At 42.9% G+C, this 13,080-nt stretch overlaps 1 protein-coding gene across 4 annotated transcripts; it reads left to right on the top strand.

The window, feature by feature from the left end:
* The first annotated feature begins 57 nt into the window (after nucleotides 1–57).
* Nucleotides 58–11,708, top strand: MRPL22 (mitochondrial ribosomal protein L22). Of its 4 annotated transcripts, none has more exons than XR_009115280.1 (8): nucleotides 58–110; nucleotides 729–774; nucleotides 1,950–2,085; nucleotides 3,214–3,279; nucleotides 3,590–3,667; nucleotides 4,511–4,580; nucleotides 5,635–8,818; nucleotides 8,930–11,708. XR_009115280.1 is itself a non-coding variant. In XM_058034961.1 (7 exons), the coding sequence occupies exons 1-7, from the start codon at nucleotides 83–85 to the stop codon at nucleotides 5,844–5,846; spliced, it is 636 nt and encodes a 211-aa protein (XP_057890944.1). In that variant the 5' UTR covers nucleotides 58–82; the 3' UTR covers nucleotides 5,847–11,708. The 4 variants fall into 4 exon arrangements, 1 of the variants encoding a protein (XP_057890944.1); XR_009115278.1 differs by having other exon boundaries at nucleotides 5,635–8,904; nucleotides 9,045–11,708; XR_009115279.1 differs by having other exon boundaries at nucleotides 5,635–8,922; nucleotides 9,063–11,708.
* The last annotated feature ends 1,372 nt before the right edge of the window (nucleotides 11,709–13,080 follow it).

Raw genomic sequence — 13,080 nt, 5'->3', positions numbered from 1 at the left:
CGCACGCCGCCGCAAAGCGTCGCAAAGCGCGCCCCTGCCCGTGCGCCCGCCCGCCGCGCTGCCGCAAAGCGCGGCCGGGAAGATGGCGGCGCGCTGGGCGCTGGGCGCGGGTGAGGCTGAGGAGACGCGGCGCGGATTTGGGAGGGGCTCGCTGGAGAGCAGGACACCGGGCTGGTCGGAGGGATGGAGCAGCTCTCGTGTGGGGAAAGGCTGGGAGAATTGGGGTTGTTCCGCCTGGAGAAGAGAGGCCTCGGGGTGACCAAGTTGTATCCTTGCTGTTTCTGAAGGGAGCGTCCAGGAGTGATGGAGTGAGGGTGTTTATAAGCGCCTGGAGTGACGGGGTGAAGGGGATGGCTTCAAACTGGCAGCGAGTGGGTTTAGGTTAGATATTGTGAAAAAATTCTTCCCTGTGAGGGTGATGAGGCCCAGGCACGGGTTTCCCAGAGAAGCTGTGGCTGCACCTGGATCCCTGGAAGTGTCCAAGGCTGGGCTGGACGGGGCTGGGAGCAGCCTGGGACAATGGAAGGAAAGAAGGAAGGAAGTATAAGCCAAACCCTGTATTTCATGCATATAAGTGTTAATGGCATTTTCTCCAGTATGTACAAAAATTTAGTGTCCTGGCCATGGCGAGGGGTGGGGCTGCATGGTCTTAAATGTCCCTTCCAACCCAAACCATGCTGTGATTTTACCATTCAGTTCATGCCTCCCTCACTTTCTCTTCCCTTCAGGTGCTGCCTGGGCGCGGGGTCTCCTCAGCTGGGCACGGCCAGAGAGGTGAGTCTGGCCCTGTCACCTGTGCCCCAGGCGGTGGGACAGGCACTGCCCTGCTTGGGCATCTGGGGCTGGGCTCTGGGGTCCCCTGGCTTGGCCATCTCGCCCACCCTGGAGCTCTGGACACACACAGGTCTCTCTCTGCTCCTCTGTATTCAGAGCTTGTGCCACAATGCAGATATCTCTCTCCTCGCTTCTTCCTCTTGGACATCCATATTTTCTCTGATAGTCACAGTAGCATGGTATCTGTGCTGTCCCCAGTCGCTGCTTTCCTTACTTGCTGAAGTTTCCCTTCATTCTGGAGGAATCCCATAGCTGTGCTGTAGGAGCACTGGAACTGCCAGCTCTGTCCCTGAAAATACCTGCAAAAATATTCCATGACATTGAAATGTGTGTGTAATGCTAATCTCTGCTCACATATTATTGTGGACAGTGGTGTACAATCCCCTTTTGGCTGTTTGCCTGTTGTTTTTAAGATGCTTTGCACAGGTTGGCCACACACACAAAGACATTCAAGGCTCAGGAAAACTCTCTGTATTTGGTCTTGAACTCATCTGTTTCTTGTAGTCACCAGTGGCTGCTGCTTTATCCAGGCAGCAGGGGGCAAAATGTAGCTTGGTTTTTCAGAATCTGAGCTGAGCAAACTGTCTGAAAATTGATTTTATTGCTATCAGCTGTCTGGTGTTTGGATTGACTTCATTGTGTTTTGGGACTGGTTTAGAACACCTCTCTTCTCAAATTTCACCATGTTTATAAACCTCTAATGCTCTGAGATGCTCAGCTGCTTGAAAAATTAGAAAATTTCATTGCTAAATGTGTTGTTGGTAAAAGTTCAATAAGTATGGAAAGTACCTTGGGAAAGGTACAAATGGTTTGTGTGAGTCCTGAACCCCACAAGAGCATCAGAACAGAGGTGGCTGTGACTGTGTGACAGTCTGAGGACACTTCATGTGGAATCCCATACCAACATTCATGGTTTGCTTTAAGAAGCTTGAGTCTTGCTGAATTAAAAACCCCTTTCAGCATAAACTACAAAGGATTCAATAGTTTGGGTTTTTGAGTGTACAAATGTGCTGATTCTCTTTTTCAAGACAGCAAGTTCACAGTTTTCCAGGTAAACTGGGCAGGGACAAAGCACTCTTGTGTTCAGCAGCTCAGGCTGTGCTCTTGCCTTGCAGGTTGCTGCCATGTGGGAGCCTCTTGCCTCTGTCCTGCATCCACACCAGCACATTCCTGCAGAAAATTGGGAAGTGGGAGAAGAAGAACAGGATTGTTTACCCTCCCCAGCTGCCTGGAGAGCCTCGCAGACCGGCTGTAAGGATGCACCTGAGCATGTCCTCACCTGAGAATTTCTGCACAAATTGTCACTGTCTGCACAGGGTGACTGCACAAGGCACTAGTTTGAAAGCTTGTTTGCTCATTATTTAGGATTTTATTCAGTTTTAGGCTGTATTGTAGAGGTTGATATCACTTGGAATGCTTTCTATCTCTAAATTATATTGGAGCCTCGAGTTACTGGGAGCTGCTCACTTACTCAGTGTGTGGTTCAAGCTGCAAGGGGCCCATCCTGTGTTTGTAGAAGTTTCTGAACTACAAGGAGGTAGAAATTCTACTGTCCAGAACTGATATTCTGGATTCCATTATCATTTTCCTTCATTAGGAATTGATGTGTTGTGGCTTCTGTTACTCACACTGCTCAGCAAAGTAAAAGTATTTACATCTGAAAAGAAATGGTTTTTTTTAGGCATGTATTTTGTGGGCTATGAGCATTTATTGATTGCTTTTGTGAACATTGTGGCCCAGCACACAGAAATCCCTGCTGTGGGCTGTGCTGGCTGGTGCAGTGTGTGTGAAAATGCAGCTATTGACAGACTTGTTTATTAAATCAGTGTTTTCCCTGTTTATCAAGAGTTCCATCTCTTTCAAATTTGTATTGATGTTAGATTCTACCAGCTGGTGCTGGTCCCTGTTAGCAGTAATGTAAAATGGGTCTGTGGAGCTTTTTGTGCCAATCAAACTTGAAACCCTCTTCACTTCTCCAGGGCTAATTAAGTTCATTCTGGTGATATTGTTTATTTGCTCTCCCAGTAAGTGGAGTTGACAGCAGGGTAATATTTTTAAGGTTGAATGGGCATGTCAATCTTTGCTTCTAAAGTGGGGAGAATGAGAGGAAAGGATGGTGATAAACCTTCTGATTATCCTTCTCAGGGACTTCTGCTTATAAACTGTCATTAGATTAAATTAAAATTTCCTGTGTGCCAGCATCTTTTTTTAGTGCTTTCAGTCTCAAATGTCAAAGCTATGTGCTGTTCTCGTAGTAGGCAGAGACATTTTTATTTTATTCCTAGTAAGAACATAGATTGTGGAGCAGACATGGATGCTCCATTCCTGTTTTCACAGCAAAATTATTCATCCTTTAACTTTTTTTTTTTTTGCCCCTAGGAAATATATCACTGTCGGAGGGAAATAAAATACAGCAAAGATAAGATGTGGTACCTGGCAAAACTGGTAAGCAAAGAGTACTTTGTGCTGTACTTGAGAGAATGCAAAATTTAAGTGCTGTATTTGTCTTAAGAGCCTCATTTTATCACAGTTTAATCAACATCTTTATAGCAGAGTCCTGGGAGGGAGCATAGGTCTGGACAGGGAATGGCTTTAGTTTGGTTTAGCTGTAAGGTATTACAGTGAAGAAATGGTAAATAATGAAATGACAATATTTTTGTTTTTATAATAGCAGTATAATTTAAATATTGTCTTCTGAATAAAAGAAAGGAAATACTTGTAAATGCAGAAGTTAATTTTAACACTTTGATTGCAGATAAAAGGAATGTCCATTGATCAGGCTCTTGCTCAGCTGGAATTCAGTGACAAAAAGGGAGCAAAGGTCATCAAAGAGGTAAATAGCAATATTCTTTAACACTTCTGATTTCCAGAAAACTTTAAAATCAACACCTGTCACCAGAAGTTTGGAGGTGTTTCTACTTCTGTGGGATTTTGTGTTTTAAGTTGGCCTGTTGGGAGCACATTCTAACAACTTATTTTTGTTACAGTCGTGTAATGTTGTGAATTTTGAATATGTTGGGGTCACTTTTGCTGGCTGTTTTAACTTGGCATGGTGATAAATTCCATGTGGGTGTCCTCTCCAGCAGTGCTTGGTGTTAAGTTCATGGTAAAAGGTGCAGAATCCTGGTCACTAATGGCTGCTACATCTGCTGTGCTTTGGTTCTTAAACTGTAAGAGATGAGGGATATTATTGAGGAGAGGACTGAGTTCTGTAAAAGCACAAAAGCTCTAAATACAGCGTGGTAGTTTGGATTCTGAAATTGCTCATTTTCTTGGCTGAAGCATTGACTTCTGGTATAATTATAGCAAAGAAATGTCCTGTATTAGCTGAAAATATTGAGTAGACCAAGTTCATTGTGCCCACCTTGGAATTTATTTCTAATCAGATGTCTAATTACACAAAGGTCTGTGGAGGGAAGGCTGACAAATGCTGGTGGAAAACATCTTTTCCACTCCCTTTCCTCCCCAAAAATGTAATAAAATTGTCCTGAGGCTTTTTCATTCTATGCAAGGAACATTGTTATGTAAAAGATGCTTGTCTTTTAAAAGTTTTTATCTTTATAAAATACTTTTTTTATAACTGACTTAGACTTGCAATTTCTTTCATGTTATCTAGAGATAAGAAATAGGATTGCTTAAATTCTCAGTATTTCCATTTCTTTTCCTTTTGTTACAGGTTCTGTTAGAAGCACAGGAAATGGCTGTAAGAAAGCACAATGTGGAATTCAAATCAAACTTACACATAGGTACATTTTTTTAATTTAGTGCATTAGAAAAATGTCATCCTGCTCTATCCTACCCTGTGAAACTGTGTTATATTTAATAAGATTTTGATGCTTGAAATCACCAGAAGTGAATAGAGGGCAGTTCCTGCTAAACTTAACTTTACCTAAACATGAAAAGCACATGTTTGCAGCATTTTTAACATGGATTTATCTATCTGAGAATGGAATTTCTGCAAACAGTTTCTAGTTTTTAATGTTGCCAGTCAGAGATGCTGAAAGTTTTTTCTGTGGCTGGTACAATTTGATTTGCAGAATCAAAGTTAAACTTCCATTAAACACAGTATAAAAGTAAATGGGTAATGACAGTAAAATTCTTAATAAAAAGATTGTCTGTAGATGTTTGCAGGATAAGCTTGTAATAACTAAAGTGCTTTTTAGCCTAGAAAATGTTAGAGAAATGTTTGCTCTTAGGTGTTTTGATGCCCAAAGAAAAAATTCCCATTTTGTCTCATAGGGGATAAATTTTATTCAGCTGACCTCATAAGCTTAAAGTCACCTGGACTGTAGAGAGATTTGATTAGAATTCTTTGGAGCCTTCCAAGCCTCTGCCACAAGAAGGCTGAGCTGTAGTGCAGGACTGGATGTGCAGATAATGAAAATACCTGTGATGAATGCAGTAAAGGGAGAAAGGAGGGAAAATGAAGTCTGTAAGACTTCACAGCAATTCATGAGACAAACTACTGAAAGGCAGTGAAATGAATACCACCTCCAGAAGAGCTGTATAATCTAGTAAGTGCTCAGTGTGACTTGTCCTTCAGCACATATTTATCTTGTTGTGCCTGCTTTCTAAATCCCCCTTTTTGGTGCTCCTGAAGAGCGTCAATGGAGCTCACGGGTTCCTCTGTTGCACTGATCTGCTAAATGTAACAGAAGAAAGATGGAGGGGAGAATCCCAAGTAGAATTAACTTCCTAGAAGCAGCCATGAAAAATCCCTTGGCAGGACAGGTGTTTTATTGCAGCTGCAGCAGTTTGTGCTTGACTGAACCCTCCTCTCTCCCTGTCCTGTTTCCTCAGCGGAGTCGCAGACGGGCAGGGGCCGCTACGTGAAGCGCCTGCGGTGCCACGGCAAGGGCATGTTTGGCATGATGAAAATCAGCAGGTGCCACTACTTTGTGAAGCTGGTGGAAGGTCCTCCTCCTCCCCCAGAGCCACCAAGGACTGGCTTTGACCAAGCAAAGGAATACGTGCAGCAGCTGAGGAACAGAACCCTGGTCCACACACTGTGACTCACTTTAGTGGCTGTAGAGGTGTCTCTTGTTGGGCAATGTAATTGTGTGAAGGAATCATTAAAGGCATGGTTTAATTATATCTTTGGTGCTGCTGGAGCTGGGTGATGTGAGAAAAATCATGGGTTTTTCCTTATTTGTCAAGTCAAGGGTATGGAAAAATCTTGGAGCAGCAGATGTTACTTTTTCTGAGTTTCTTGGACCACAGCATTCAAGCTCAACTCTGAACTGTCAAATTTAATACATATGGTGCTGTTATAAAGCTTGGTGTCTGCTGTGGATGGTGAGACTTTTAGTGTAAAACTCTGTGCTTGACAGTCATGTTGCAAGATCAAACCTCAAACTAAAATTTGACATCTTAAAGTAGTTACAACATTGGAAAAAAACAAGTAACAGTGGACAAAAGCAAATAATACTGTCTCAGAATATCAGACATCAATTTTTGGCTTATCTGGGCTGTAACAGCCTTCATTGTGTGTCTTGGGAATTGTGTCTGGGAGAGAGAAATAAAAAAATCCTTGGAAGTTCAGGCTCTGACAGTCAGTAGGTGGCAATATTTAGTTTGTCACAGAGGAGGTGGCAGTGAAAACTTCCAGAATGGTCAAACTCTTTTGGATTTTGCCCATGGCATTAATAATCTGATACAGGCATGGAGTTCATGCTGCTCTCTCTGGCAATTCATTGTGGGTAACAGGCAAAATATGGAGAAAAGCTTAATTCTGCATAAAGCTTAATTCAATGCATAATTCTGCATTGTCTGGAAACAAATTGCTTTTGAAACATTGAGGAAAGTGAAAGACTCCATGGATTTCATATGGAATGGCTTGTTGCATGTACAAATCAACCTTTCAGTTCTCTGAAAACAATCCCATTTTTATCATTACTTTTTTGAAGAGAAGAAGACTGAGATTGATAGGGGGAATCTCATTTCACTCAAGTCAAATTTTCAAATCAAGATAGTCAGAATTGATGGACATCAAAACAGAATGAGCAGCTGCTTGTACATGCAAATGTCTGATATTTGGACCTTTCTTTTCCATTCTGGTAACATTGGAGTGGGTGATAGCTTGCTTACCTTACTTGAGTCTTTTTACTGCAACAACTCATGGTAGCTTTTCTTACATGTGTTTACTTTGGTCAGTATTGGCTGATGGGAAACGGAAAGTTCCTGTAAGGAAACAAATTATTTTTATTGTCTTGACAAAGGCTGGAACAGAGTGATTTCTTTTGGCTACCAAAGAAAGAGTTCCATGATGTTTAGAAGCACATTGAGAGCTCAGTACCATTAATAGGGCCCTATTTGCAATCTGGCTCTCTGCAGTGCTGGTTCTCTTTCAAACACATTTCTTGCTGTAAAACCACGATTTAGTAACTTGCCTGAAAGGTGTGTTCTGATAAAACTCTATCTCTGCAGTCCCTGATGTGTGTTTGAAGAAGTGTTTCTGTTGTACTGTGATAAACAGCTGTGCTTGGCTCTGCCAGCTGCCCTTGCACTCCTCTGTCAGAGTGAATCTCTTACAAGTTGTGGCAGATTTGAATTGTTTATAATCTTTTTGGGGATGACTGATCTGGGAGAAGACTGAAGAATTGCAAAATAATCCAAGTTTAATAAGCACTCATATATATTACACTTAGACACATGTAAATATCTAAAACCTGGCTTTAGGTATTTTATTCCAGTACCTATTTCTCCTGCATGCTGTAGATTTTGCTTCAGATCCTTTCTGGACCTCCAGAGAAGGCTGTATCCTTAGAGATATCATTACTGTGGTTATGAATCCACAGACATAGAGAGAAGTGAGAAGATTTATTTTCCAGCTCCTTTTATGATTTGCGGGTGGCCCTGAAAGTCCTTTAAACAAACAGACCTGGGCTTTAAATATTTTCAGTTAAAAAGCAAGGTTGTTGCTTCTTGTTTTCTTCTTCAAGACAGTAAGTGGGAAAACTCATTTTTGGCATGTTTTTAGTATTCTTCTGTGCCTTGGTAGCATTTTCTGCTGTCTTAAACATGCATAATCCAGAGCTGATCTTTATGGTGCAGGCTAAGGAAGCTCCACAGCTGTGTCTGTGCCAGGAGTGATGGGGTGAGGTGAGGAGCTGGCTGGGTCCCTGCCTTTCCCTGGTAAGGTGGTGAGAATGTCTGGAGTGGTTTCTGTGCTAGGTCCATCAGAATGCTGGGAACTGAACCTTTTCCAGCTCAGTAAGTTGTAGTGACACAGCTTTATACTGGCAAGTACTACATATAATTGTATATTTATAAACTTTAGAGGTTTGATTCTACTGTGCTTTCATGGTAATTACAGTACATCTGCACCTCAGTTAGGTGTTTGGTACAGATTCAGACACAAATTTCCGTGCTGACTGCAATAAGCCTTTAGCAGATCATTTATTATAAAAGAATGTTTTAAAGTGAACTGTCACCAGAAGGGATGGAGAGGCAGTGAGGACTCTGCTTGGTGCTGATTTCATGAGTAACATCTGGGGGCACTGTAAACTCAGCATGGTGGGTGTTTGTGCTGCTGGTACAGAAACAGCAGAAGGAGCAAGTCCATGTGAAGGTGTGAGGCTTCAGGGAAATATGAAGAGAGCAATGTGAGATTTAACTGAGGAGAAACTTGTAAACCTGCTGTTGGGCTTGTTCATAAACATTTTGAAGTATCCAGTGAGAAGATAGAAGTACTTTAGTCAGGCAGCCTGATATCTTTATGGATGTGTGTCATTGGTTGTTTTTTTCCTTTTTAAGACTTCTGGGCAGTTATTAATGAAGTGGTTCATCAGAGGTAGAGTAAGAAAGGCTCATGATTGTAGTTATAAAATGATCCTCGTCCTTTTTTAAACATGGAAGATAAATGAGAGTGTGAGAGTCAGTGACAGGACAGTTTGGTACTGCTGGTTGTGGGCAGGTGTGTGCTGGGAGCTGCTGTGCTGAGCTGGGCTGCACTAGGGCTCAGCTGGTACCTGGGCACTGACAGGTGTGTTCAGTGGCACAGGTGACAGGTGTGTTCAGTGACACAGGTGTGCTCAGTGACACAGGTGTGCCCAGTGGCACAGGTGACAGGTGTGTTCAGTGACACAGGTGACAGCTGTGCCCAGTGACACAGCTGTGCCCAGTGACACAGCTGTGCCCAGTGACACAGGTGACAGCTGTGCCCAGTGACACAGCTGTGCCCAGTGACACAGCTGTGCCCAGTGACACAGGTGTGCCCAGTGACACAGGTGACAACTGTGCCCAGTGCTTCAGCTGTGTTGCTGTACCTGCAGTGAACTTGCTTCGACCAAGGATGTGCAGTACAAACCCTGTGATTCCCTGTTGGCACAAGCTGGAGCTGTGTGACACTCCTGTGCTGTCACTTGGGAAATCCTTCAGTCACTGGAGTGGAGGAGCAATAGGAGTCACTGCTTCCTGCCAGTCCCTATGAGAATCCACTGCTGGGATGCTGGAGAGTAATTTGCAAACACAATTCTGCTTTGAGTAGGAATAAGGTTACTCCTAATGTCCTCAGTGAACCACAGAACCTGAGTGTGACATTCCGCAGCATATGAGCTACAGTCCTGCTGAAAAAGGCCCTACTTCAGGCTCTTCAAAGAACAAGCCTTTATTGCTGAATGACATCTATCCAGCAGCACTTCAGCCATGTAATTTAAAATAATTAAAAGCTGAACAAAGTAAGGGACTGTAATGGCAGAAATAAACACACAAGTTGCTGTTTGCTGGAGCCTTACATGGTAAAAAGGACTTGAGGAGAAAGTTTCAGGACTGACTTTTGAGTACTCAGACTGAAGTAAGGAGCAAGATATCTCTTGGGAATAGTCAGTGAATGCAGAGCTCATTTTGTATTTACTCTGTAACATCAACACTCTCTGCTTGTCTCAAGGAAGTTGTACATTAGTACAGAGGGCAGGCTGCCATTGAAGGGAACAAGCCAAGGAGAAATTAGACATTCTTGGGCAAATTAGACATTCACCTCAGGAGTATTAGATGAGGAAATTAACCTAAAAGTCTACACTTGGAAACAATGACAAAATGTGGGGCAGAGCATCAGAATAACTTCTGGATGTGTGGGTGGTGCCTGTGTGTACTGCACAGCAGTGCAGCCACCAAGGGCTGTGTGCTAAAGGACCTGTGGCACCCATGATCCAGCTCTCAGGGCTGTGCTGTTTGCACTCCTTTACTGCTAGGAATTTGTCTGCTATGTGGGTGACAATTTCCTATCCTAATAGAAAAGTTGCAAACCAGTTTTTTGTCTTCCGTTATTAATCAAACTGATGCCAGCTAAGAGTGGAGTAGAGGCATTTTTACATGCTGTTGTGGGAAACTCCATCCATGTGTGCAGCTAATAAGCTGGGAAATGTGTCTACAACTCTCCTATTGATTATCACCTTCAGAGCAGATAAACATGGGTCCTTACTGTATGCTGGCTGTGTAAATTGAAACTTTATTTAAATGGAAGCAGAGTGAGATGCCCTGCACTGGGCCAGTACAGGATTGCTGTTCAAAACCAGCTCCTCTAGATGCCAAATTCCTTCCTTTCTTTTTTCCCCCCTTAAGATTCCCAACAGTGCATTAAGATGAACTCAGTAGTTAGTAAATTTTCCCCTGTGTATTTTACAAGCTCAAGGTTATGGGCTAGAACAAGCAGTGTCATGCTATAAATCAGGTGTAATGGAACAGCTTGGGAGAGTGCACAGGAGTTCTTCCCCTCACACTGTGCTTGTCCAAAACCTCTGAAGGGAGAGCTGGCACCAGCCCAGAAACCCCCACAAGTGTCTGATTAAATAATTAATAATAATTACTAAATAATTATTTAATTATGCTAGTGCTGCTGCCCTCTCTCTTGACAGGTGAACGTGGCAAGACAATTTTCATTCTTTAGACCAAGGTGTATCTAGAGAAATTTGAGTGTGAAACAACCAGAACTAAGGTTCCCTTAGAAGGGGAAGGTGGATTCCAAAGTCAGTGAAGAGATGGGACAAAATTGTTTGGAACTTGGATTTACTTTGGGCTGACTGGAGTCAAGAGCAAGAATCAGAAGTCTGGTGCAGTTACACCTCTCTCACCTCCAAAAGTCAGTGGAAATTTCTGAGATCAAGGCAATACCAGCTCAACTATTGGCTGAGTAGCCAGAAGTGTCTGCATTTGTCTCTGTATGTCACACTTCACAGCAGAGATTCCCAGCTGTTCTCATCAGGTCCGAGGTGTTTCAGAGCTACTCTTCATTTTTCTTTTGCTCTTATTATCTGTCTCTTTAGGGGGCCTGTACTCACTGCTTTTGTGGGGATGGATGCTTGGAAAGCAATTATTGTTCATCTCCTCCATCTGCTCTGATGCTGGATATGCCTGTCTTTTTGAAGGCTTTCAGAATCTGTGCTGGGAATGCATTTCTCTTCCTAGTGTTGAGAGATTTGTATTTTTAATGGCTATTTGTTTTATCTATCACATGCTAGATTTATTCACTTGATAATCTCTCAACAACATGGGCGATCTTCTCGTGTCCTGCTCTAGCAGCATGCAGGGGTTTTATTCATGGAGCAGTTTGGCTTTGGGCTGAGAGAGCCATGAGAGGTGAACCCTGCTGTGTGCTGAGTGTGCTCACCAGCCCAGAGCAGCAGGGGCTTGCAGGGAGCTGCAGCTGCTCTCAGGATGCTGCTCTTAGAAGCTTTCTTTACACATGTAATGTTTGAGTAAGTTACTATGTGGTGCATGGCTTTCCTTCCCAGAGCGTGCCCTTCTTTAATGTGATTTCTTGCTGATAATTCTTGATGGAATTTTTGCAATGATTCCCTGTCCTCAGTTAACCACTTCTGGGTGTCTTAGGAGTTCTTTTTTATATCTGTCTGCTTTGATAAAAAACAAAGGCATCATTTCTTCTTCAAGTTGTATTTTGTTAACGTTAGTTGGAAAATGAGGTGGAAAAGCAAAAAAACCTGCTTTATTAAAGTGACATTTCTGCCCCACTCCAGCACACTTCTGGAATTAACTCAGTATCATTTTGCCTGAATGTAAGATATTAACATTTCTTTCTATCTACAGCAGGGAAAAACAACAGGTCTTTTGTTCTCTGACACAGAAGCTTCCAACTTATTACTCACTTAAAAAAAAACACTCCACAAACTTAATTCAGATCCTTTATCACACAGCATCCTATCTTTATTTTTCAGAGATATTTTCAGATTTTATGTTTGTCCCTGATAGCAATCACAGGGGCCAAAATCCTAGGTTTCAGGAGGAGGCTGATAATAAATCTTTCTGATATGGTTCTTGGGAAAGCGGGCAATGGGGGTGGTGACCCAGGGGTGCTTCATATACCCACAAGGTGAAAAGCAACAGCAGCCCCTGTGGTTGACAGTTCCTTGGCACAACTGTGACTTTGGCAAGTCAATACCCTCATGGCACTGACAGCATAAACATTTTGTGGCAACTGTGCAAAGCAGGCAGCCAATTATTTTACTAATGATTTCTTCTCACTGCTCTCCTCCTCCTCCATCTGCCCTACAGAGAAAAACTTTCTCCCCTGTACTTTGCCCTCACGGATAATGGCAATAATATTTTCATTCTGTAAAAACATGGTGCTGATTCTGCAGTAGCCTGTGCTGTGTGGGACTTGGCTGTGTGATTACAGTTCCTCCTCTAAGTTCTCCCCATTTTCCAGACATTTCTAGATCCTGTCTGTGACTATGGTGTCTGTAGCAGGGATAGTCTGAGTTTGCATCCCCAGTGACTCCTGTCTGAGCTCCATCCTGCAGGTACCAGATTTCTCCAGCCTCTGAGCTACCTGGGGTAAAGGAAGGGGAAGCACTCAGCAGTGAAAACGTAACTCCAGATACTCCTCCTCCACTGATTTTAAAAGGAGAGGGGTGCAGCTTCCCAATTGAAAACTGTCCTCTGCCTCACCACTCCTGTCAGCTATGGAATCTAACACAGTCCTTTTGTGCAGAGACAGTGATGAAGTGGTTATTAAATGCTATAGAAATCATTCAGGCCCCTTTTGATTAAAAGTTTTACTCTCATCTTTGTGGCTTTCTGTGTTTTTGGAAAAGAGCTCAGCAGAGACACAGAGCCAAGGAGGGAAACACTTCCCTGCTTTGTTGTTTTGAGGGGATGGGGCTTCCAAGCACACAAAGGTAGTGTTTGCCTCTAAAACAAATGTTTGATATATTAAGATACAAATCTTAAAATCTTAACCTTGAAACCCTTTCCTACCCAGCCTGGGCATTTGAGCAGTGATCTAAGTAC

Source organism: Melospiza georgiana, chromosome 15, assembly GCF_028018845.1.
Source record: "Melospiza georgiana isolate bMelGeo1 chromosome 15, bMelGeo1.pri, whole genome shotgun sequence".
Lineage (NCBI taxonomy): Eukaryota > Metazoa > Chordata > Aves > Passeriformes > Passerellidae > Melospiza > Melospiza georgiana.
The sequence above is the reverse complement of the archived record's forward strand: the minus strand, read 5'-3'. Positions and strand labels throughout refer to the sequence as shown.

Bases quoted from the DNA above. Each gene is read 5' to 3' on its own strand.
- MRPL22 (XM_058034961.1), top strand. From the start codon at position 83: ATGGCGGCGCGCTGGGCGCTGGGCGCGG. The intron at 775-1,949 runs GTGAGTCTGGCC...CTTGCCTTGCAG, and splicing joins AGCTGGGCACGGCCAGAGAG to GTTGCTGCCATGTGGGAGCC. The intron at 2,086-3,213 runs GTAAGGATGCAC...TTTTGCCCCTAG, and splicing joins GAGAGCCTCGCAGACCGGCT to GAAATATATCACTGTCGGAG.